This window comes from Microtus ochrogaster, unplaced genomic scaffold (genome assembly GCF_000317375.1).
Source record: "Microtus ochrogaster isolate Prairie Vole_2 unplaced genomic scaffold, MicOch1.0 UNK1, whole genome shotgun sequence".
Taxonomy (NCBI): domain Eukaryota; kingdom Metazoa; phylum Chordata; class Mammalia; order Rodentia; family Cricetidae; genus Microtus; species Microtus ochrogaster.
Window position 1 is genome coordinate 30,263,192 of NW_004949099.1, and position 26,409 is coordinate 30,289,600.

The 26,409-nt window shown below is 38.7% G+C and overlaps 1 protein-coding gene across 8 annotated transcripts in view; it reads left to right on the top strand.

Moving 5' to 3' along the window:
• The window catches only part of Zfand4 (zinc finger AN1-type containing 4), an 88,127-nt gene that overhangs the window by 1,054 nt on the left and 60,664 nt on the right, over positions 1-26,409 (top strand). For 5 of the 8 annotated variants that reach the window (XR_003378483.1, XM_026788206.1, XM_013353085.2 and 2 more), the window contains one exon: positions 11,228-11,527. The exons of the other annotated variants lie outside the window; for them this stretch is intronic. Coding sequence is in view for 3 of the 5 variants with exons in the window: in XM_026788206.1 (XP_026644007.1) it covers positions 11,266-11,527 (262 nt within the window). In the remaining 2 variants the exon portion in view is untranslated. Of the gene's footprint in view, positions 1-11,227; positions 11,528-26,409 lie in introns of those variants that run through there. 8 annotated transcript variants of the gene reach the window in all.

The window sequence follows — 26,409 nt, forward strand, 5'->3', positions numbered from 1 at the left end:
AGCATTGATGGGGTACTTATTATGGCACTAATTTCCTTCTGCTCGTAGAACCTTGATCTAGTTGTATTTCAGATTCAGGACTTCCACATGTGTTACCTTCTGCTACCCCCGCCCCCCCCCCCCAGCTTGTTTATTACTGCATGGAACAAGTATAAGAAGCACTGTGAAGGGAATGCCCCTATTCTTCTGCACCTTTAAGTTCTCCTCCTAGATACTGGTCACCTGTGCCTTCTGTCATATTCATCTCAGCGTTTTTAACATGTGACTTCTATCTCTAGACTGCCTATTTGTAGGTAGGTTTGCTTATTGGCCTTGAAGAAGCAGACACTTGTATTTCTGTAGCACACACGCTCTTTGGTCTAATGTGATGAGTACATTAAGAACGTCTGCATGCTATCAATGGGTATTTCAGTATGATGATGGTTTTTTGTTTTTGTTTTTTGTTGTTGTTTTGTGAAAATGCAGATTGAGCCCAGGGCCTAATATGTGCTAGGAAAGTACTCTATCACTAAGTTGCTCATTTACTATAAATGATGTAAGACAATGAAACCCAAACAGCCCCACTGTAGAGTCATTGCTCTTGCCACTGTGACCAGCAGCACTAGTATTTGTATTACTACTGTTACTTATTATTTCGATAAGTTGTATTGCTCCACTCAGAACACTTATGCTGTCAGCAACAAAGTAACATTCGCTATCTGCATGATTCAAGTTTCCTAATAATATTTTATATTAGAACTATGAAAACATCCACTACAGCAGAAATACTTGAGTGTACATGTTTGTCACGATTTATATAAATTCTGGTGGAGTAAACTGGAATGAGAATCCCAGAAAAAACCAGTATTCCTCCAAACAGTTTTGGAGCATAACCACTATTTCTTTATTTTTATGACATGATAATACCTTTACATATATCATTTATTTTGTCTGATATAAAGACCAGTGGAGGTGAATTGTTTTTAGTTGAATTTCATTGAACAACCTTTAATGGGCACTAATGTGTGCAGGATACTGTACTGAGTGATAGAGAGGTCATTCTTCCTTACATGCTTGTAGTTTACCAGCACAAGAATGAGAGGCATGGAAGAGTACAGTTTTGATGGGTGTCATATGTGACATGGGTACAAAAGATGCTAAGTATAAGAGATCTTATGGGATAGTTGATACTTGGAATGAGGCTTTTGGGGAGAGGTACAGTGATGGTTATTATTAGCTCAGGGCTTTGAGTGGTAGGCAGGCGCTCTCCTTGGGGTCGCTCCAGTCCTTAGAGCTGAGTTTTGAGAGATGCTTAGGTGCTTCTTAGGAAGCCATGTGTGGAGTTGACACAGTAGGACAGAGCAGGAACAATAATATAGGGGCTACAACTCAAAGGTAGTTCTACTACAACTCAAAAGAACCATATAGGGCTGGAGAGATGGCTCAGAGGTTAAGAGCATTGCCTGCTCTTCCAAAGGTCCTGAGTTCAATTCCCAGCAACCACATGGTGGCTCACAACCATCTGTAATGGGGTCTGGTGCCCTCTTCTGGCATGCAGGCATACGCACAGACAGAATATTGTATACATAATAAATAAATAAATAAATATTAAAAAAAAGAACCATATATATGTGTGTGTGTGTGTGTGTGTGTGTGTGTGTGTGTGTGTGTAAGTGAAAATGGGCTGGGAGATGAAATGTGTGAGTTAAAAGGTCTTTCTAAGGAGTTTGAAAGTTACTGCACAGACAACGGAGGCCTTGCTGGGCCTTGAGCTAGAGATAATAGAAATAGTCTGCATCTTCGAAAGACAACTGTGCTCACATCTTATGCTATTACGGAACTTCCAGTTGAAGTCAAACCCGTAACACTGACTGTGCAAAACGATGTGATGACACGAGAGGTCAGGGACCTTTCCCTGGTGCTGGGAACGCAGAATGATTTAGCTGCTTTTGCATATTGTTTTCTTTAAAAGAAAACCAAATACAATGGGGCTGGGGGTGTAGCTGAAACGTTGAAAGTAAAATGCTAACTGTAGAAGCCTGAGGGTCTTAGTTTGGATTCCGAGTACCTGGGTGAAAAGCTGGGCACAGCAATGTGTACCTGTGATCCCAGACCTGGGGTGTGGAGACAGTGAGGAGCCCCCGGACTTGCCAGTCACCCAGTCAAGCTGATGAACATCAGGATCAATGATGCCTTAAAAACATAAAGTAGGAGATGATAAGAAAGATATGTGATGTTGACTGCTGGCCTCCACATGCCCACAATGTTCACACATGCACACAGTGTACACACATATACACACACACACAGTGTATGCACATACACACAGTGTATACACAAGCACATATACATGTGCACACAAAGTATACACATGCATATATACAATATACACACATACACACAGTGTACACATATACATATGTATACAATGTACACACAAAAGTGGAAAATATTCTTATAATAAAATCTAGCCTAAATAAGTTTAAAATATGTATGTACAAAATCTATAGCAAGTTTGTTCAAAATTGCCAGGAATAGAGTATGTAGGATATTTCTCAGTAGGAAAATGGATAAATTAAACTCATCCAGACAATAGAATATAGTTTAGAACTTAAAAGAAACAATCCTTTGCGCAAAAGAGTCTTAAATGTGTGTTCCTTACAGAGACTACTCTGAGAAGTCTGTGTATTGTGTGATTCCAAGTGCATGGCATTCTGGAAAGGGTAAAGTTATGGAAACATTAAAAAGACCAAAATTTTCCAAGAATTCGAGGCATGGGAAGGGATCCATAGCCCAAAACAGAACTTTTAGAATGCTTAAACTCCCCTGATGCTGTCCTAGTAAATACATGATTCATACATCTGTCCACACCTGTAAGACAGATGTGCATCATCAAGAGCAAACCCTAATGTAAACTGATTTGTCAGTTCCTCAGCTCTTAGTAATGTACTGTGTTAGTGCAGAATATAGGCCAGCTGAAGGTGGGGAGGGAACACATGCGTGTGGGGATTCATCAGAGTTTCTGCTCAGTTTTGTGGTGGATCTGAAACTGTGCTAAAAGTAAATCTCCTTTCTTATTAGGGAGAAAATTCATGTCTTTAGGCAATACGACAGAAAAACCAAGAAAACCAAAATACCACCCAAAAAGAAAAAACTAAACAAAACAAAAAATACCCCACAACAAACTCTAACCAAATAAAAGCACACATACAAAAAACTGGCATCCATTATATGTTGGTCAACTACTTCTGAACACGAGGACTGCCCTGGAATGGCAGGGCACTCTGCTAACAGTTCAGTCCTTAACCTTTGCTCTGTGTGCAGAGGGACCAGCCTTCTGCAGGGCAGAGACTAAGAATGAGATGCAGACTCAGCAAGAAAAAATACACAGACTTCTTTTTCTGAGGCATAAAAGTGTCTCTTCTCTGTTATTTTTTTCTATTGTTTGTTCTACTCCAGTCTCTATTTGTTCTGCTCTTCTACCCTTTTGTTTCCCTTCTGCTTTCCCAATGTCGTCCTTCTACATCTTCCTTCTGCTCTCCCTGTCGTCCTTCTCTACATCTTCCTTCTGCTTTCCTGATGTCCTCCTTTGATGGGCGTAGTCGACTGGTAAGCTAGAATTAACCAGACAAGCTTAATACAACAGATCTAGTTTAGTAATTGGAAAACAGGGAAAACTCACATGACTGGGGTCCAGCGAATACCATGTGCAGTGAAGAGAGGCAAAACAAGGGGAGGGCACCTGGATTCCCAGGTCCTTCTTCCCTGGCCCCAGGCGGCCACACCCTAGCCAAATGTGATTGGATGAGCTTCCCCATCACCTCCCACTTTTGTCTAAACAAGATTGAACCAAACCCAATACAACTATATACAATAGGAGCAGATACCAAATATAAAATTACAAGCAACAAACAATATTAAGCAAGAAACATATAACAAAAGTTTTACTAGGCATTTTATTTTAAGGAGTCTAAATAATGTATTGAAATTAAGTTTAGCTAAATCATGAGGAGGTTAACTACAATTATCTAATCTTTAACTCCATCAAAGATCTGAGGAGGGAAGTAATATTACTTGAGCAACCAGGAAGGACAAAGGAGAGACTTTCCTTTTACGTCTTCCCTTCTGCTTTCCGGATGTCTTCCTTCTACATCTTCCCTTCTCACTACTTCCTGATAACTTCTTTCTACACACATTTTGTGGTGTTTTCCTTCTAAATTCTTTACTTTTCTTTACAGCTTATATACCCCAGTGGATCTTCTAAGTAATATAAAAATTACAATGTGGTTACATTCTGTTTTTTTAAGTAAATGATTACAATGACTATAAGTAAAAAAGCATGCTTTTCATATCCCTTACATATTTTACATATTACAGGTGAAAAACAAGACTTCTCATAAATGGGGAGCCTTTCAGTCATAACCGTTCCCATAGACAGTGGTTTTTATAATTGCCAGAAAAACTAGTTTCACTTTTCATATTTTAGAGTTCAGTCCAATTATTTTAACTAGCCATCCAATTCTTTGTTTTCCAGTTACATGAAGTCAATTGTTTAAAGCTTTGTTTCAGCTGTGATGCACACTGAAACCCATGAACACATTTCCCATATCAAAAAGAACTTGAGCTAACTCCCGGGACTCAATTGTTTTGGTAATCATTAACCTAAACCATCGTCTATATAGCTCCTGAAGAGAAGCTAGCTGTGTGACATTTTCTTGTTCTTATTTTTTTTTTTTATCTTCTACAGCCCCTGCTTTTATCAGGGGCAGGAGTAACACTCTAAACAGTACAGTTTAAGAGGAAATCATCTTCATAATACTCCACAGGTGAAAATGCTCAGTAGAGTGGGATATTTCCATGATATAATCATACTTCATTAAAGCACACAGGATGTCCCCAACCCCATTCAAACCATGCCAGATGCCAGAGAAAAATGGCAGCGGCACACATGTAAAGGCATAGAGGTAACCAGACATCCTGGAGCTGAAGCCCTTGGGGTCTTGCCTATCTGAGACTTACCCATCAGTGCCTTACATTTTGGTGGGCCAGACTCCTGAAGTATTTTGACACTGCTGCTCCTCTGATACAGCCACCAGATTCCCATTGCTGTAGGAGGAAGCTTCTCTGATGATGACTGAACAACACACTAATCTATGAGTATCGCAGAATACTATTAGGAGTCAGTTTACCACTACATCCCCCCACCCTTTTTAGGCCAACATTTGGTTTTACCCTAGGTTCTTGAGTTAAGTAGTCTCAGGTTCTTGGTCACCCAAGCAGTATTGGGTTTGGGTTCCATCTTGTGGCCTTAAATCAGTTGTTGGTTGGTTATTCCCCCAAGCTTTGTTCTACCATTGCCCTTACTTATCCTGCAGGCAGTATATCAATCTAGATAAAGGGTTTGTGGCTGGCTTGGTGCTTACATTTCTCTTTTGATAGCATGGAAAGTGCCTTCTTTTATCAAAGATGCTAGAATGGAAGGCTGTATGCAGGTACCAGCCCTATATCTCCATGTGAGTTGTGTAGGTGTTGTCTTCAGCAGTGGGGGCCTTGCTGACAGTTTGTGCAGAGCAATCCATAGTCTTGGCAACAGCCTGTGTTTGGAGATTCCTGTAGGACTCCTTTGGCCAACAACTCAATTAGATGTAACCCAATCCCAGTAATGGAAACCTCATTAGGTGACGAGAGATGGCCAGTTGGGACTCATTTCCCCCATTACTTGGTGATTTTATATATCTCACCTTCATATATGTATATATTTTAGGAAGTTTATACTATGTTAGGTTTCTATATTATGCATCAAATGGTTCTTAATTTTAGCTCTCCCAGTATTCTCCCACAATCCCTTTCCCCATCCTTTAGATGCAGAGGGCCTATAATTGCATAAAAGAATATTGTTCAGAATCATTTGGGAGTACACATCACAACCATGTACTCACTAGGATAGCTTTAGTAAAAAGACAATAAAAAGCACTGACAAAGATGTGAAGAAATCTGCACCCTCATTTATTGTTAGTTTATTATAAAATAGTTCAAACTACTTGGAAAAGTTTAGTAATTTCATAAATTGCTCAATATAGTTGCCATTTGGCCTAGCACACCTATTTCTAGATATCTATCTCCAAGAAAAGGAAACGTGTCCAAAAGATAGCTGATTGTTTATTATAGCCGTATGTGTAGTAGGTTCCAAATTGGAGCCTGCGCAAGCAGGTAAATCAGTGACTGGAGAGATGATGTGCACCAGGTCCACACAGGGGACTAGTATTCATCCTCCAGATGGATGACGTGTTAATGCATGGATGAACTTTTTTTTTTTTTTTTTTGGTTTTTTCGAGACAGGGTTTCTCTGTGGCTTTGGAGCCTGTCCTGGAACTAGCTCTGTAGACCAGGCTGGTCTCGAACTCACAGAGATCCGCCTGCCTCTGCCTCCCGAGTGCTGGGATTAAAGGCGTGTGCCACCATCTCCCGGCTCTGCATGGGTGAACTTTGAAAACTTTTTGCAGAGCAAAAAAAGCCAGTCCCCAAATACTGTATACTATGTATGGGAAGCAGAATGGGGTATAGGTGGAGTTTCTCTGTCTTCTGCAGTCACTCCCAAATATCCACACAGAGACTTATTTATGATTATAAATGCTTGGCTGATAGCTTAGATTTGTCTCTAGTTGGCTCTTAAGAATTTAAATTTAACCATTTCTACTAAATTGTGCTGACCCAAGGCTCATTTACCTCATCTATGAACTTCCCATGTTACCTTTTCTGCGTCTGGCTGGTGACTTTTCAGATTCTACCTTTCTCCTTCTTAGCATTCTCTCTGCCCTGAAAATCCTGCCTAGCTATTGGTCAATCAGCTTTCCATTAACAATGAGAGTAACACATTTTCATGTGTACAGAGGATTATTCCACAGTATTTCCTCCTTTTTGTCTAAATATAAATGAAGTTTTTAACTTTAACATAGTAAAATTATATACAACAAAAACAGTTATCAAGTAAGAATTACAGTTATAATATCCAGTCCATTTGTATTTTGCAAAGTTAGAGAAAATATTCTGTGTTTTATCTTATCTCTTTGTCTAAAGTTCTATACCTAGTTTACTTTTTTATCATAACTAAGGAAAACTTTAAGTCTAATTTATTAAATCTTTAAATCCATCAAAGATCCCAAAAGGGTGTAATATTACGTAATGACAGGAACATCTCACTACCTGCACAGTTATCCAGAGTTCTTCTGTAATGTTGAGGCATTCATCTTTGGATGCCACATACCTAGTATATCTGACAGATATTTTTGAGAAGCAGGGAATTTTAAAGGACTCTTCTACTTTGTATTGGCAAAGTTTGGCAGTCATTTGTTTTTTTTTTTTTTTTGCATTGTTCTGGTCCAGTTTGGACAGTATGATGTCAGCAATTCAGACAAGGACAGTTTCTTTGCCCAAATGGCTAGCCTTTGCCATAAAGAAAACAAACTCCATACAGAGTTTCTTCAGTGACCATCATCATCTTTTGAAAGAAACCAATGCTGTTTGGAGTAGATGTGTCTCACTGTCATAAAAATCCTTAGGTTATTAAACATTAAATTCAATATTCTGTAGGTCTTTGAAGTGATTGAAGACATTTATCTAAATATATCACTGTAATCTTGAAAACATACCTAACATGACTATATGTGTGACTACTATAGGTGACTATAATCTGTATTTCTTACTATATAATACATTTTAAGTGAGCTTCATAAACACAATACCCCAAACATACATATAGTACAGCAAAAATAATTTTTGTATCAATAAGCCAAAATCCATACTAATGTAAACTATTTTGTGATTAATAGTTGTTTTTTTGGATTAAAGTAGATTCAATCATCTACCCTTTTTTTCTATTATTCTTAATTATCCTCATTTTTTCTTTAGAAAGATCTTTGAATTTAACACTTCTGTTTAGCTTTTTTTCCTATGACCAATAACAACTTGTAACCAACTCCCCTAAACAATGATAAAAGTTCATATTCCATTGAATAACTTAAACCTACCCATACACCATCTCTTGGGAATGTGAGTGTCATTCTCTAAACACTTCCTTTTGTCTGTGGGCACACCGGTATCTTTGGGGGAATCTTTGAGAAAGTCAGGATAATTGTTAAGTCTTGACTGGAGTAGTTTGTGAGGTTGGACCATCTCGGCCAGCAGACTTAGAGCTGTTTTGGATGCAGAATTTTGAGGGAATTGTTACAGAGGCATTTTGAGATGCTGTATCACCTGGGCCATCCATTTTCATTGGTGTCTGTTACCTTTGTTCTGAAAATAAACTTTTAAAGGTGATATACATGTCTGTATTAATACAGGCATATAGGCTGTGTGTTGTACACAAGTTAGCCTAAGATGATTTTTTGTTTTATGTTTGAGCAGGTAAAATGTAAAATATATGTTACATTTTTTGGAGGGTTTTTTTTTTTTTGCTTTTTAAGCAGGGTTTTGTAGGTGAACATGAATAGAATAGTCCCACACTAGCTCAGAATTAAATATAATAAAGGGTTTTTTATTTAGGGGAGCTGACTCGCAGATTGCAGTCCTCTGAATGAGCGGGAAACAGGAACCAAATCCAGTAGCCAAGAGAGAATGAGCAAGCAAGTGCAAGAGCTTTTGGTATCCAAGGCCACGCCCAACATGGTCCAGCATCTCAAAGGTCATTGGCTGAAGGTGTTTTCCCCTGCCCTGTTTCTCTGTGTATCTTTGGAGCCTGATCTGGCACTAGCTCTGTAGACCAGGCTGGCCTCGAACTCACAGAGCTCTGCCTGCCTCTACCTCCCGAGTACTGGGATTAAAGGAGTATGCCACCATCACCAGGCTGTTTCATAGGGTTTTTTTTAAGATTTATTTTTTTATGTCTCTAGTTAGGATTTTCAGGGGGGGTCTTCCCTGATCAAATCTGATTCCTATCAACCTGGAATGAATCCACAGCCCCTCATTTCCTGTGGAGATAAAAGCAAAACCTCTTCCGCAAAGTAACATTTTTCACTTCCATTTTGAAGTCAAGATATTTAAAAAATATATAGGTTAGTTTAATCTAGCAGTTTTTATAAATATATAATGTCTCTTAGCAGCTATCTTTCCTTCATCAGCAGCCAAAGAATTTAAGGACAATATATAGTAACATATAGGATCCAATCTCTCCCTGTATTTTCCATCTTTACCTGGCTATTTTTTAAGCTTTACTTCTTTTTTAAGGACTTTATTATTTTTAAACTATTTTTTATGGCTGTCTATATCCCTTCTCTTTTCTCTCCCAAGCCTATGTATATTTTTAAACCCTTTGTAGCCCATTTAGAGGTTTTTCTCATCTGGATTTGCCTTTACCTGGGCATCTATATTGTTTTCTGATTACATGAGATGAATCTTAAACTGCTACGTCAGCTGCCAGCACTGCTCAGCTTAGTGTATGGCAGTAGTGCATGGTGGTTGGCGGCTGGCTCCATTGTGCACGCAGTTGCCAGGAGACGTGTCTCTGTATTGTGGCCAGCATAAGAGACACAAGACTAGGAAGCTGTGTTTGGCTCTGTGTTTGTGTGTTTAGAACCATTTTAAAGCTTTTGTGGATATAGGTGCTGGACACTTAGGCAGTATATGTAGGCAGATTTTTGTGTCCTATCAGCCAGTTTCCAAACAATCATATAGAGCCTTATTAGTTGTAAATGTTTGATCGATAGCTCAGGTTTGTTACTAGATAACTCTTAACATTTTAAACTAACCCATATTTCTTATCTAACCTCTGCCATATTATGGTACCTTCTTTCAACACTCCACATTCATCTTGCTTTTCTCTTGCGTCTGTTTGTTTGAAACTCCTGTGACTCTGCCCTTCTCCTTTCTGGCGTTCTCTTAGTCTCTAAGGCTAGTCTCTAGCCTTATCCTGCCTAGCTATAGGCCAGTTAGCTTCTTCATAACCCAATCGCAGTGACATATATTCACACAGTGTAAAGGAATTTTCCACAATGGGGAAATTTAGGGGTGATGACTATTGGGTGTAAGACTTTTGGGGTTGTGAAATATTGTAAAGGTGATTGCAAAAGGTTTTTTGTGTCACTCACTGCTAGAACACTTGGTTGGCATACCCAGGGCCCTTGTTCAGTCCCCATCACTGGGGGAAATAATGATTGTTGTGTTTGGACATTTTTGGTATTAAAAATGATTGAATTTTAGATGTTAAATGAGCCAATTTATAGTATATGAATTATATTTCAGCAAAACTATTTTGGAGAAAGATTTCCTCATCTGTAGCATGATTAATAAAAACCCAGAGACAGAAATTTGGGTTCAACCCGAAAGTCAGAAAAGCAAAACAGCCAGCCACTGACTCAACCTCTACCTCAGTCTGAAATAGTGATCCTGCCTCCAGGAATCTCAGAATGAGACTGTGTGTGAGAGCTTTTCCTCCATTTTATATTCCTTTCTAGTGCTGGAATTTAAGGCACGCGCTACTGCCGCGCAGTTTCTATGCCAAACTTGTGTGGCATAGATTAAAGGGATTAAATGTGTGTGTCACCACTGCCTGGTCCATAAGGCTGATCAGTTTGACTGTTTTACTCTCTGAACTTCAGGAAAGCTTTGTTTATTAAAATACAAATTAAATATCACTACCCTCGTTTCTCTGGAAAGATATGCACCCGTGTTGTTTAAGTGTACCACCCCCATCCCATACAAGGTGTTCTCCAACTAATAGCAGTTTTCAATGGGACCACCCTTGCTGCTAGATCTATACTATTAACTCACCTTAAGCATCTATCTCATACTCATTAGCCATTATATGCTTGTAAACAGAGATTGTCTAGTGTCTACCCCATTACCATTTCCTATTTATTTAGTGGATCAAATTTTAAAGGAACTTATTATATTGTTTGCCAGTGTAATTATGTATAAGACTCTAAAGTTTTATATGCTTTAAAAGAGAGACATGTTTTAGAAAAGGATGTTCATACACTTGGAAAGTCTTACAACATTATATTGGTATGTAGAGTTTTAATATTAGCAAAAATGTTGCTATTAGCAACAATGCTTAGCTCTTGTAAGGTACATAAAGAATCAAAAGCATATCTATTCTTCCTGAATAGTCTACTCCGGGAGTGATTTCAGAGGCAGGTACACAAAGTTCACTACTGGACACATGTAAAATAGTAGAATAAGTTCTGAGAGTATGAGCTAGAGTTATCCAGAAAACTTTTCTTTAAGACTTCTAAAAAGCCAATTTTTTTTTCAGGTACAAAACTTAAACATGAGCAACGATACATATTACCAATGTTCAAAGCTGATTTGGTTAGAACTGGAATACAGTTGCATACAACATATTCCAGAGGAATTAGAAAAGTCAAAGTAATGGATAACAGAAAAGAGCCTCCTTTCTTCAATGAAGATAACGTGGGACCATTTTACTTCAAACTTCCTTTCTATGACACCATGGAACTCTTCATCGAAACATTGACTGGAACATGTTTTGAACTAAGAGTTTCACCCTTTGAAGCTGTTATCTCTGTGAAAGGAAAAATTCAAAGATTGGAAGGTACTACTAGTCTTTGTTTCTACAATATGAGGATTAAACATTTTAACAGTTTTTTTTTTAGTGGAGAAAAATGTAAACATATGCCATTAGGATTTAATTTAAAAATTTAAACATGAATAGGATAATACCATCCCCATTATATCTTCCAACAGTTACCTACTTAGAAACTGTATCCATTGTATCCCTTTGTGCTCACCATCTTATGCCCTTCATGAGATTCTCGATTCAGATTTCTGGCATCATGTTAATGTCATGAAGTAAATATTTCAAAATAGTTTTAGCAAGTTGGGATGATACACATATCAAACCATAACTATTTTGCAGTTACTTTTAATGGCAAGTGTAATTTATTTCCTTTTAGAGAACTTGCTTTTTCTTTTAACACCAGTTTGTAAATTCCTTTTTTTTTTTAACAATGGAGATTTTTCTGAAGGTTTGATTTACATTTACAGATATATTCTAAGTTTCTCTAACATAGCAAGGATTTTTGAATGACATTTAGTATCTTTTTCTGGTATATGTATTTGTGGTGTCATAGATTACTTTATGTTAATATTACTCTTCCAGATTTCAGATTACCATTTATGGTTGTCCAGTTTGGACTAGAAAATTAAATCATTTCATATAACGCTAAGTTGATCTCTGCTGGTGGAGTCAACTGGAATTCATTTGTAACATGAAGGTACTAGTTAGGTTTTCTCTCCAGCCAACTTAAAATGAGAATTACAGAAAGATGAGAGTGTTTGAATCTTTGTAAGATTTTTGGTCTTTGTGAGATCAAGGATTCTGAGTATTCCAGGTTTTAAATATTTGCTTTTCCTTCATCCCTCTCCTTTAGGGAAGTTTTAGGGGGTAGCTGAGTCCTAGAACTACATCAAAAAATGTCATACGCACTCCTGTTTTCTAAACAACAAAAGAAGTGGCAGTCGTTGTGTTCTGTAGGAGACTTCAAAAGAACAGCCTACATGAAAAATCCATTTTAATCCATTTCTGGGGGGGGGGGGTCTTTGTTCTTCCTCACTGGATGTCAGTTGGAGCTAATGGGAAGACTCTCAAGACTCCAGATTAGCAAGCTGTGACTGGAGAGGACAGAGGGGCAGCTTGAGTTGGTCCTGCAGAGGGAATGCTTGTGCCTGCAGAAGGCTTTTCCTTTGGGTAACTCTTGATGAGTCAGAACTAGAACCCGGTGGGAGGGAAGACAGAGTAAGTTGTGGAGGAAGACCGAGGAGACTGGTGAAATGGGAGCGATCGCTTTGAAGTACAGAGAGAAGAGGTAGCTGCCAGAGAACTGTAGCAGGTCTGGAAGGGACAGAAATAGCAAATCTACTAAGCAACTTAACATTAATTTTTATTTGTTTTTGTTTTCCTTTTTTGTTGTTGTTTTTTTTCGAGACAGGGTTTCTCTGGCTAACAGTCATAGCTGTCCTAGAGCTAGCTCTTACAGACCAGGCTGACCTAAAACTCACAGAGATCCAGCTGCCTCTGCCTCCCGAGCATAGGGATTAAAGGCATGTGCCACCACCACCCAGCAACATTAATTGTTAAAAATCACATTTTCACTTATGTGTATGCACACATATATATATGTGTACTTGCTACAGCACACACACATGTGGAGGCCGAAAACAACTTGTGGGAGTCGATTCTTTCTATTATGTAGTTCTTAGGATCAAACTGAGTTCATCAGGTTTGGCAGCAAGCTGCTGTAGTGATGAGGTGAGCAGGCTGGCTTTTCTTCCCGCCTGGCTTCTGCACGGCTAGCTTAGCCCTGGAAATAATAACACGGAAACTGTATTTATTTAAACACTGCCTGGCCCATTAGTTCTAGCCTCTTATTGGCTACCTCCCACATCTTGATTAACCCATTTCTAATAATCTGTGTAGCACCACAAAGTGGTGGCTTACTGGGAAGATTCTAACCCATGTCCATCTCGGGCCAGAGCTTCATGGCGGTTGCCTGACTCTGCTTTCTTCCTCCCAGCATTCTGTTCTGTCTTCCCCACCTACCTATGTTCTGACCTATCAGGCCAAGCAGTTTTCTTTATTAATTAACCAATGAAAGCAGCAGAAAGATAAAAGACACTCCTACATCAAGCTGCAAGCACCTTTGCCCACTGATCCATTGCTGCACCCTAAACACATCTTGCTGGCTTCCAAATTGACATTTCTTAATGTTAAAAATAGAAATAATGGTAGTAATAGTTGCAAATGATCTTCTCAGGATTACCAAATGTAAAATGTCTATTTTCTTTATCAAGGGAAAATGCTTATTCTGGAGCTAATGTCATCTGATTCTGAGAACCAGATGTACACACTGTACACTTGGGGAAGGCTGTACTTTGGCTCTCTAACTTTCTGGAGCTTACTAACCAGAGCAGTAGTTTACGCTGATGTGAACATCCCTACTAGAAGGTCTGCAAAATACTGCACTGCAGTTGAAGAGAAGCATGTGCCAAGAATTTTAAGGGGCTACCTGGAGCAGTGGAGTCCCTAGATGTACCCCTTAGTTTTGGCATTGCTGCTCCCTAAATAAATGTTTCTCCTGTGAACATAGAAGAGGATTGTTTTCCCTGGTTCCTTATGAGTAAAGGAGCCATATTATTAGTTATGGACAATGAGCTTCAAATAGACAGTCATTTTTATACCTGACAGCTGCTGCTCCATCAGCAGTTCCTGAAGGACTGTAGTAAGCAGACTCCTGTACCACACAGTGGAGAGTAACATAGGTAAGGGGAGAACTCTTTACTTTTTTTTTTACTAACTTTTTATAATTTTTTATTGATTTTATTGAGCTATACATTTTTCTGTGTTCTCCTCCCTGCCTCTCCCCTCCCCTTAAACTCTCTCTAATGGTCCCCATGCTCCCAATTTACTTAGGAGATCTTGTCTTTTTCTATTTCCCATGTAGATAAATCTATGTTTCTCTTAGGGTCCTCATTGTTGTCTAGGTCCTCTGGGATTGTGATTTGTAGGCTGGTTTTCTTTGCATTATGTTTAAAAAAATACATGGATAATTGTCTTTCTGGGTCTAGATTACCACAGTCAATATGTTTTCTAGCTCCATTCATTTGCCTGCAAATGAGAACTCTTTGCTTTAAACCTTTGACTTTTTTTTTTTTTTAGAGTAATTTGCCATTTCTGCATAGCCCTCTTTATTGTGACATTAGATATTAGGACCAGATGTTTTCCTGGGTAGGTTACCTTATTAGTTGTCTTTTTCACTAGCATCACTTATATTCATTACATACTGTTCTCCTGAACAATGATAATAGTCTGTGTTGTTTGGTGGTCCCCGGGGCCTTCCTGACTAATAACTAGTAGGAAGGTATTCCATGCCTTACAGTGGATTTTTGCTTAATAACTTCTGGAGGAAAGATTGTCCACCCATACAGAGTACCTCTGTTCAAACTCCTTCTTTTAAGGAACTTTTAATTAGTTTACAAAGTGTTGGGTTTCCATAAGAACTTTTAATACATTCTTAGTTTGGGTTCAACCACACCCCTACGTCCTCTCCCTTGCTTCCTTGCCCACATTTATTTTAACCCTTTAATCCTCAGTATTGCTCCCCTGTTTCACAGCATATAATTCTGATGTGCCCTTACCTCTTAAGACCTTATCCCTTCCCCATCACATGTGTCTTTTCCAGCATCCTGAGCTCTACAAAATATTCCAGATTAAATACACAAATCTATAAATTCAAAGCTAACATCCACATATAAGAGAGAACACACAATGTTTGTCCCTCTGGGTCTGGGAATCAGTATATTTATTATTAGAGTTCCATCTATTTCCCTGCAGCCTATTTTTTTTTTTGCAGCCTGTTAAGATTCTGTTGTGTATATGTACCACATTTTCATTATCCATTCTTCAGTTGGTAGGCACTGAGGATGATTCCATTTTCCTAGAGATTGTGAATAGAATAGCAATGATACATGTGAATTTTCTCTGTAGCAGAATATGGAGTCCCTTTATTATGTGCCCAGGAATATAATATGGGATCATGTGGTAGTTTTTTTAGCTTTTTGATATAACACTCACTTAGTCAGGCATTGGTGGCTCACATCTTTAATCTCAGCGCTCAGGAGGCAGAGGCAGGCAGATTTCTGAGTTCAAGGACTGCTAGGACTACACAGAGAAACCTTGTCTCGAGAAATAAAAACAAAACTAGACAAGCGATCACTCACTTCTAGAATGGTGACAGCAGTTTACAGTCCCACTAACAGTGGATGGCTATTCCTCATCCTCATAGCCTTGCCCGCTTTTGTTGACTTCTTCCTTTCTTGATGATAGATATTTTAGCTGAGGAAAGATCAAATCTCAAAACAGTTTTAATTTGCATTTCCCTCATAACCAGTGATGTTGAATTTTTTTTAAAAAAAAACTTATTAGCCATTTACACTTCATTTTTTGAGAACTCTGGTTCAGTGACCCATTTTTTTTAATTGGGTTTGTTTTCCTGATTTTTAGTTTCTGATGTCTTTGTGTATTCTAGATGTTAATCCTCTTGACATGTAGCTGGCAAAAATTTCTCTGATTCTGTGTAGGCTGTTTCTCCATTTGATTGGCATTTTCCTATACCATTAAAAATATATTTTAAATTTCATGAGAACCCACTTGTTGGTTGCTAGCCTTGTTTCTTGAGCAGATTTCTATTCAGAAAGCCCTCACCTACATTTACATCCTGAAGTGCATGCCCTACTTTTTTTCCTCCAGCAGTTTCAGAGTTCAGATCTTAGTTAGGGTCATTGATCTGTATAGGTGACTTTTATGCAGAGAGAGAAGGCCTTCATTTCTTTTTTCTACCTGTAGACATTTAGTTTATTCAGATAATTGGTTGAAGTTGCTGTCTTTTCTCCAGTGTGTATTTTTGTCAGAAATCAGGTGGCTGTAGTTGAATGGCCTTGTAACAGGGGTCCTTTCTTCAGTAAGTTTTTGGGCCAGTACCATGCGGTTTTTATGTCTATGGCTCTATAAAGTTGAGATCAGGTGTGGTGATACCTCCAGCATTATTGTTTCTTAGGATTGCTTTTGCTGTCTGGGTCTTGTGCTCTACATTAATTTTAAGACTTTTTTCTATATCTGTGATGAATGTCACTGGAATTTTGATTGGGATTGCATTAATTCTATATATTGCTTTTGGTAAGACAACCATTTCTACAATAGTGATTCTTCCAATCCATGGACATGGAAGGTCTTCCCATCTTCTAGTGTCTTCCTCAATTTCTTTCTTCAGTATTTTGAAGTTTTTATTACAGAGATCTTTCACGTTTATGGTTAACTTTGTGCAAGGTTTATTTATTTTTCCACATAATTTGCATGTTCTTAGGTACATATTAGGGTTTACCATGTCTTCTCAATAAAAGGAAAAGAGTATCCAATTTAAAGTAAAAATGAAAGACACCCTAGGCACACACTAATCCAAATAGAGCAGAAGTAGCTGCAGATGGAGTAGAGCTCAGACTTCAGAACTGAGAAAGTTAATAGTGGCAAAGGGGTGGTGCCTTACCTAGTGATAGTATTTGTTGTAGATATGTCTATGTATAGAGTGTATTTTTCTATACAACAGATGATGAGTTTTGTGGAGTTTTTTTCTTTGCTTCTTATTTTGTTTTGAGATAGGATCTCACTTTGTTGCTAGGCCTGGAACTTGCTGTTTCCCAATCTGGCCTTGAAATAATGATCTGTGCCTCAGCTTCCTGAAAGCTGTTGTTACCATGTTTATGCTACCATGCCTGGCAAGTCCTTCCTTCCTTCCTTCCTTCCTTCCTTCCTTCCTTCCTTCCTTCCTTCCTTCCTTCCTTCCTTCCTTCCTTCCTTCCCTCCCTCCCTTCCTTCTTTTTCTTTTCAGGCAAAGTTGTATGTATCTTATCTTGGCATTGAGCCTTTTGTGTAGCTGGGGATAACCTTCAGTTTCTGACTCCCCTGTCTCTATCTCCCAAGTACTGCCATTACAGGGGTGCACCACTATGTGTGCCCAATCTGTGCAATGCTAGGGATTAAATCTAGGGCTTCTTGCATGTTGGGTATTGCACTCTACCAAATGAACTACACGCCTAGCATGTAGTCTTATTTTGTTTATAAATCTGACAGTTTCTTGAATTTTAACTGATGGGGTTTCAAATATGGTTAGACTGATATCTAATGTATTTGTTTTCTTTTAGTTACCCTTGATCTTAGTTGCTATTTTTCTTCCTCTCCTTATTTTGCTATTTTAATTTGAATATTTTATATGATTCTATTTTCTTATCCTTCTTAGAATATCACATATATTTTTTAAGGTAGCCATTCTAGAGTTTGCAGGATGTTTACATCTAATTCAAATTTACTGCTTCATGGGCCGTGCAGATACCTTACAATAGTGAAATGGTCCTAATTCTAACACTTCTAATGACATTGATGTCATTCATTTCACCTACATATAACGTATAAAGTATGGTTATCATGTATATTTTTACTAATACTGTTTTGAATTAACTGTTAGTTCTTTGTGAGTGCAAATTTCTATTTTGCTTTTGTTACTTATAGTTTGTGCAGATCTGAGTCTCTTGGCTGTATCACCTTCCTTTCTTGAAAGCGTCTTTTAGTATTTTTTGCAAAGTGTGTCTACTGGCAGCAAATTCCTTCAATTTTTATCTGAGGAAGTATATTTTACTTGCATTTTAAGTGTTTTATTAGTATATTTTAGCTGTACATAATAATAGACTTTCTATGACATTTTCATAAATGTATGGCAATACTTTTTCATAAAACCCCTATTACCCTTTCTCGTTCCCCTTCATCACACTTTCTCTTGTTTCACTTTCTACTTTGTCTTTTTTCTGGAGTATGAGTAACCCTATGAGTTTCATTAAGGATTTATACAAAGGCATAGGCAAGGGGTTATTTACAAACATTTGGTACCTTGTTAGTGGCTTACTCCATTATAGAAAATGTCATTTCCTAAGCAATCATAGTTACCTGTGGATACCAGGGAGAGGTTGAGGCATTGTGAGCCTCCCACCCACTGACATGGTGTAGGATGTCAGTGGGCCTAGTATTATTATATAGTTTATGTGCAGGCAATCACAGCTCCTGGGGGTTCATGCCCAGAGGACAGCTTTAGACAGTGCCTCACCTCTTCCTCTGGCTCTTGCAATCTTTCCATCTGTTGTCCTCCAGTGCTTTCTGAGCCTAAGAGGAGGTGATATAGACGTCCCCATTTGTAGCTGAACACTCAAAGGTTGGTTACTTCATTACTGTCTAGTATCAGTCTACATTAACAACTGCTTGTAGGAGGAGGCTGCTTGTTTGTCCCGGCTGCCCAGTACCGAAATAATCACAAAGAAATTGTATTAATTAAATCATGGCTTGGCCCATTAGCTCTAGCTTCTTATTGGCTAACTCTTACATATTAATTTAACCCATTTCTATTAATTTTTATATCACCAAGAGGTTGCGGCCTACCAGCAAAGTTTCAGCATATCTATCTTCGGCGGCTTCATGGCAGCTCCCCAACTCTGCCTTCTTCCTCCCAGCATTCAGTCCAGTTTTCACTGCCTACCTAAGTTCTGCCCTATTAATAGGCCAAGGCAGTTAGTTTCTTTATTCATTAACCAATAAGAGCAACACGTAGACAGAAGGACCTCTCACACCAACTGCTCACTGCAACAATCTGAAAACATTAATCAATGGGTATAAACATAGTTATTTAAATGGCTATTTGACAGACACATCATGTCCATTTAGCAAAACAACAATAATTTCCCATTAGGGCCTATGAACTCCCCAGCCACTGGCTTTTGATCTGGTCTGTAGGGACAGACATGAATTCTGTCTTGTGGAGCAGGCCTCAAATCTGATCTGCACTTGGTTACTCCTACATAGTCATACCATTGGAACAGTGGGCACATCATTCCTGGGTGGTTGGTAGTGTAGCACACAGGGACTCCAGCTACATAAGAGGACACCAATCCTCCAGGAGCCTTAATAGGATGAGGGCTGGCCAGCAGGAAGAAGCTTCTTGCTCAGTTTCAGCTTCATTTCTGTGTGTTCTGACTAGAGAATGTGATGTTTTCAGTTTACTCTGTAGGAAGGCTGGTATGCACTCACGAAGGTCAAGTTGCCTCTGCTTCCAAGTGCTGGGATTAAAGACTTCATCACCATCTCTGGCAGCAATAGTTCTGTAGTAGCAATTGTTTGCATTGTTTTCAGGGCCTCAGGGATTGCTTCCTTGAGAAACAACTTATAGCAAGATAACCCACTCCCTGTTTTGGGATCTGAAATGTTCTATTAATAACCTAATGGGAGTATCAATATTCACTAATGCAAGTTACCTTTATCAACTAATTTTGTAAAAACAGTTAAAATTTTTTATTATATGTATTTCTCTCCCCCCCCGTGTGTGTGTATGTATGTATGTGTTTGCATACACTTGCATGCCTTTGTGAGCAGGCATTCCATGACAGGTATGTGTAGGTCATAAGATTTGCAGAAGTCAGTTTCCTTCTCACATCATGCGAATTCCAGGGATCTAATTCAAGTTACCAGCTTGGTGCATCTACTTTCTGAGATACTTTATCAAATTTTGTTTTTCATTTAGCTTACCAGATGGAAAATTTGGTTTATGGCTTTTTTGTATACCCTTACTTTTGTTTGTCCTGCCTTAAATCTCTGCTTGTTCCCCATCTTACTTCATTATTATCTAGCTTAGACCTTTTATGTTTACTAGTTTTTGTTGACTTGACACAAAATAGGGAGCTGGAACCTCAAAATGAGGAATTGCTGCTATTAGATTGGCCCCTGGACATGTCTGTGGGGAAATTTTCTTAATCACATATTGATGTAGGTGAGGGCCCATCCCACTCTAGGTGGTGCTGTTCTTAGGCACATGGACTTGGGCTGTATATGAAAAGTAATTGAGCAAGCCAGTAAACAGCATTCCTCCATGGTCTCTGCTTCAGTACATCTCCAGGTTCCCTTGGTAATGGACTGTGACCTGTAATAGAAAATAAACCCCTTGCACCCAAGATTTTTTGTCTGTTTTTATCACAACAGCAGAGAAACTAAAACAACTTTCTATCCTCAATATTCATTACTCCCTTCCCCTTTGTTTTTGAAAGATAACTTTATAGAGACACAAATCTAGGTTGGGAGTTTCCCAAAACTTTCAGCATTTTACTCCCCTTTCTCACTGAATGCATTCTCTCTTTGTTCCTTTTTTAAAAACCTGCCTCTGTGTGTCTGTATCTGTGTTGTGTGTGTGGATGTGAGTATTCTGCAGTGCATGTGTGTGATGGAGGTCAGAGAACAACCCCATACATGCACACATGGAGGGGAACACACCCACACACATGCATATGCCCCTGTATTCATTCAACTTTGTTTTCTTGTTAATATTTTGAGTCCTGGTGAGTTTAAATTTTCCCTTATTTTTTGTCTTCTTTGGTCTCTGAATTATTTAGAAGTATACTTTTATTTCCAAACTTGAGAGATTTAAAACATCTTACTACTCACTAATTGTGGGTGATGCAAGTAAATGGAACATTTATGGTAAATATGGTAGTGATTTGTAGAGGACTGCATAAATTTGATCTTATCAATGAAACGCATTGTACTTGCTTTCTCTTATTTTCTTCAATAAGAAATGCAGTGAGTTTCATTGATATTATAAATTCAAATTTAACTTACTCAAAAGTAGAGAAAAGCAGACTTCTGTTCAGCACGGTTATTCATGAGGCTGAGGCCAGCTTCACCACTTTGCAAGACCCCATCCTTTTTTTTTAAACTATCTTTTCTCATTTTACATATCAGTCCCAGTTCCCACTCCTTCCACTGTCCTGACTCCACCCCCAACCCACTCCTCAGTGAGGATAAGGCTTTCCCATGGAGAATCAACAAGGTCTAGTAACATTGCTTTGAGGAAGGACTGAGGCCCTCCCTACTATATCTAGGCTGAGCAAGGTATGGGTTCCAAAAGGCCAGTCCAAGCAGTAGGCTTAAATCCTGGCCCCACTGCCAGTGACCCCACAATCACCTCAGCCATACAACTGTCACACGCATTCAGAGGACCTAGTTTGGTCCTATGCTGGTTCCTTCCCTGTCGACCAGAGTTTGTGGGTCCCATTAACTCTGGTGAGCTGTTTCAGTGGGTGTCCTCATCATGGTCTTGACCTCTTTGTTCATATTTTCACTCCTCCCTCTCTTCAACTGGACTCTGGGAGCTCAGCCTAGTACTCTGCTGTGGATTTCTGCCTCTGCTTCTATCAGTTGCTAGATGAAGGTTCTATGATGACATTTAAGATAGTCATCAATCTAACTACAGGGCAAGGCCAGTCCTGGGAATTTCTGTAGAGCCAGGTTTCTTGCTAGCCCCATAATGGCTTCTTCACCAAGTTATCTCTTTCCTTGCTCTTCATATCTGTTTCCCCCTTCTCAACAATCCCATTCCCTCATGTTCTCCTCCCCCTCCCCCTTTCTCTTCCCTTTTCATCTTCTATTCTCCCCTACCTCCAGGCTCTTAATTTTTCTCAGAAGATCTTGTCTATTTCCCCTTCCCAGGGAAATCTATATGTTTCTCTTAGGGTTCTCCTTGTTACATAGCTTCTCTAGGGTCATTGACTATAGGCTTGTTATCCTTTGCTTTACAGCTAGTATACACTTATGAGTGAGTACCATGTTCATCTTTATGGGTCTGGGTTACCTCACTGAGCATATTTTTTTTCTAGTTCCATTCAGTTGCCTGCAAATTTCAAGATATCATTGTGGTGGGTTTTTTTTGTTGTTGTTTTTTTAACCACTGAGTAATATTCCATTATGCACATGTACCATATTTTCTTTATCCATTCTTTGGTTGAGGGGCATCTAGGTTGTTTCAATGTTCTGGCTATTACAAATAATGCTGCTATGAACATAATTGAACAAATATCTTTGTAATATAATTGAGTATCCTTTGGTTTTGCTGGGTCTTGAGGTAGGTTGGTTCCCAATTTTCTGAGAAACTGTCATACTGATTTCCAGAGTGTTTGTACAAGTTTTCATTCCCACCAGCAATGGAGGAGTGTTCCCCTTACTCCACATCCTCTCCAGCATAAGTTACTATTGTTTTTTTTTTTAATCTTAGCCATTCTTACAGGTGTAAGATGGTATCTAGGAGTCATTTTGATTTGCATTTCCCTGATGTCTAAGGATGTTGAACATCTCCTTAAGTGTCTTTTGGTTATTTGAGATCCTTCTGTTGAGAATTCTCTGTTGAGATCTATAATTCATTTTAAAATTGGATTATTTGGTATTTTGATGTCTAATTTCTTGAGTTCTTTATATATTTTAGAGATTAGACCTCTGTCTGATGTTGGGTTGGTAAAGATCTTTTCCCATTCAGTAGGCTGTCTTTTTGTCTTATTGTCTATATTCTTTGCCTTACAGAAGCTTCTAAGTTTCAGGAGGTCCCATTTATTAATTGTTGCTCTCAGTGTCTGTGCTACTGGTGTTATATTTAGGAAGTAGTCTACTGTGCTCATGCATTGAAGGCTACTTTCTACTTTTTCTTTTATCATGTTCAGTGTGGTCAGATTTATATTGAGGTCTGAAATCCATTTGGACTTGAGTTTTGTGCATGGGGATAGATATGGATCTATTTTCATTCTTCTACATGTTGACATCCAGTTATGCCAGCACCATTTGTTGAAGATGCTTTCTTTTTTCCATTGTGTAATTTTAGCTTCTATGTCAAAACTCAGGTGTTTCTAAGATTGTGGATTAATATCTGGGTCTTTTTTTTCTTTTTTTTTATAAATTTATTTATTGAGGATTTCTGCCTCCTCCCGCCACCGCCTCCCATTTCCCTCCCCCTCCCCCGATCAAGTCCCTCTCCCTCATCAGCTTGAAGAGCCATCAGGGTTCCCTGACCTGTGGGAAGTCCAAGGACCGCCCACCTCCATCTTCCGTTGGCCAACCTCTCTTTTTTTATTCCCATACCAGGATGTTTTTACTACTGTAGCTCTGTAATAGAGCTTGATGTCAGGGATAATGATGCCCCTGGAAGTTACTTTATTGTACAGGAATGTTTGGGCTATCCTTAATTTCTTGTTTTTCCATTGAAGTTGAGTATTGTTTTTTCAAGGTCTGTGAAGAATTGTGTTGGAATTTTAATAGGGATTGCCTTGAATCTATAGATTGCTTTGGGTAGGATTGCCATTTTTATTATGTTGATCATACCTGTCCAACAGCATGGGAAATCTTTCCATTTTCTGGTATCTTCTTCAGTTTCTTTCTTCAAAGACTTAAAGTTCTTATCATAGGTCTTTCACTTCTTTGGATAGTGTTACCCCAAGATAGTTATGTTAAATCTGGCTTTTGTGAATGGTGATGTTTCTCTGATTTCTTTCTCAGTTTCTTTATCATTTGTATATAAGAGGGCTACTGATTTTTTTTAGTTGATCTTGTATCCTGCTACATTACTGAAGGTATTTATGAGCTGTAGGAGTTCCCTGGTAGAGTTTTTAGGGTTACTTATGTATATACTATCATATCATTAGCAATAGTGAAAGTTTGACTTCTTTCTTTCCAATTTGAATTCCCTTGATCTTTTTTTGTTGTCTTATTGCTCTAGCTAGAACTTCAAGGACTATATTAAATAGATATGGGTAAAGTGGACAGCCTTGTCTTGTTCTTGGTTTTAGTGGAATCACTTTGAGGTTTTTCTGCATTTAATTTGATGTTGACTTAAACCAAAATTCTTAAAAGGTAAACCAAAACTAAACAGACTTTTGATTCTGAATTTAAGGTATAAATGTTTCCTAGTTCTTTATGTATTTAATTTATAATAATACATTATAAGTACTGTAGTGTTATATATGAATATATGAAATGTGTAATTTAAATGAAACACATGCAATCCTTGGCAAAGATTTTTTTAAAGAATTTAAAAAAAAAACAACTCTCTGAACTTATGTTTAGTATATATAATGGAAATAGAGCCTAAATAAGAAAGTATGATTCTTACATGGGCATGGTATTACATGTCTATAATCCCAGCACTTGGGAGGTAGAAGCAGGAGTATCAAGAGGTTAGGGTCATCCTCACTACATACTAATTTGAGGTCAGCCTGGGCTTTATGCTACCTATCTCAAAAACAAAAGCAAAGAAGAAAAGGAAATATGAATCCTCAAAAATAGACAATAAAGTGGGTGTTCGTTTTGAACTTCCAACAATGCAGTTGCCCAAGAGCCTAAGGTAAAGCAGAAGGAGAGAAAAATCTAGTGCCCGAGCATTTGTAGCATTGGCTCAGGGGTCAGTTTTTGCTCCCTAAACTTAGCGACCATTGTGTTTTTCTTTTTTGAGATAAAGTTTTGGGATATAGCCCAAGTTGGCCTCTGCATTCTAAGTTTGGGATTTTAGGTGTATACAACTTACCCTGCAGTAAAGTGTGTGTAAGGGTGCTCTTCCTCAGTCAGCAGCCATGTTGTAATTGCCTCTATCCTACACTTAACCAGTGTCCTGTTTAAGTTTCTGTTGCTTTGATAAACATCATGGCCAGAAGCATACAGGTTAAAGTCTCTCACTGAGGGAAGCCAAGGCAGGAATATAAGGCAGGGGCTGAAGCAGGGACCGTGGAGGAACACTGCTTACCGGCTACCTCCTCTGACTTTCTCCACTTCCATTCTTGTACAGCAAGACTTGCCTAGGGGATGACATCATCCAAATTGGGCTGGGTCCTCCTACATCAATTAGCAAGTAAGAAACCGCCCCACAGGCCAGTCTGGGGCAATTCCTCAAAAAAGATTCCCTCTTCCCAGCTATGTCTAGGTTTGTGTTAAGTTGGCTAAAACTAACCAGCAAGTCCACCCTTGACAACCTGACACACAAACACATTATTGTTCAATCATAACCTTTTTCTCTTTTGTGATCTCATGTTACTATCACAATAAAACATATAATAAAGCTTTAATATACAAATTTAACATACAGTACATCTTTGAAAGCCCTACAGTCTTCAAACATTCCATTGGTTTAAAAGTCCAAATTCTCTTTAAAAAACAAAAACCCAGTCTCTTAACTGTGGGTTCCTGTAAAATAAACAAGAAGACATATACTTACTTTAGAGTGAAGAACCAGTGCTCAATTTCAGTCAAAGCCCAACCTAACCAAACTCTAACAGTATAAATAGTTTAGTGTCTCCTGCCTGGCTCTCACACATCATCTAGGCTCCAAAGGGCTATCAGCTGTCACCCACAGTGCACACAACTTTCCTTATATGCTCAGACTAGCTTCCGTCCGTACCTGCTCCTGTCCTTGGTGGTGGACTAACAGTCCTGACATCTCCCAATATGTTGTGGTCTCCACTGCTACTGAGACTGCACCTTCACTAGAAGCCTTTCTTGGCCTCTTGGGATGCTAAGCCTCAACTTCTCTTCATGACCTCATCAACTTCAGGGTTTACATTGCAACTTAGGCTGCACCTCCGCCAATGGCCTCTCTTGGCCTCCCACAGTGCCAAGCTTCAGCTGTTCTGTAACCCCTGCTTGACTTCAAAACCAGTACCATGTGGGAGACTCTTACACATTACCAGTTTTGACTGTCAGCTTGAGGTGCAACCTTGGATCACAGGTCTATGTGCTACCCCTGAAGAAATACTTTCCAGAAGAGTTCACCTTAATATCTTGCTCTCATCCATCATCTCTGAATTCTCAGCTCCAGCTAACCAGTGTATGTTGTCCCCATAAAGCAACAGTTTCGCTTCAGTGGTGTTTGGCCTCTTGTTATCACCACTGATTCTTCATCCTCGGTTGATCAAAACCCACACATTCATTCATTCATTCTTTCTTTCTTTCTTTCTTTCTTTTTTTTTTTTTTTGGATTTTTTTTCGAGACAGGGTTTCTCCATAGCTTTTGGTTCCTGTCCTGG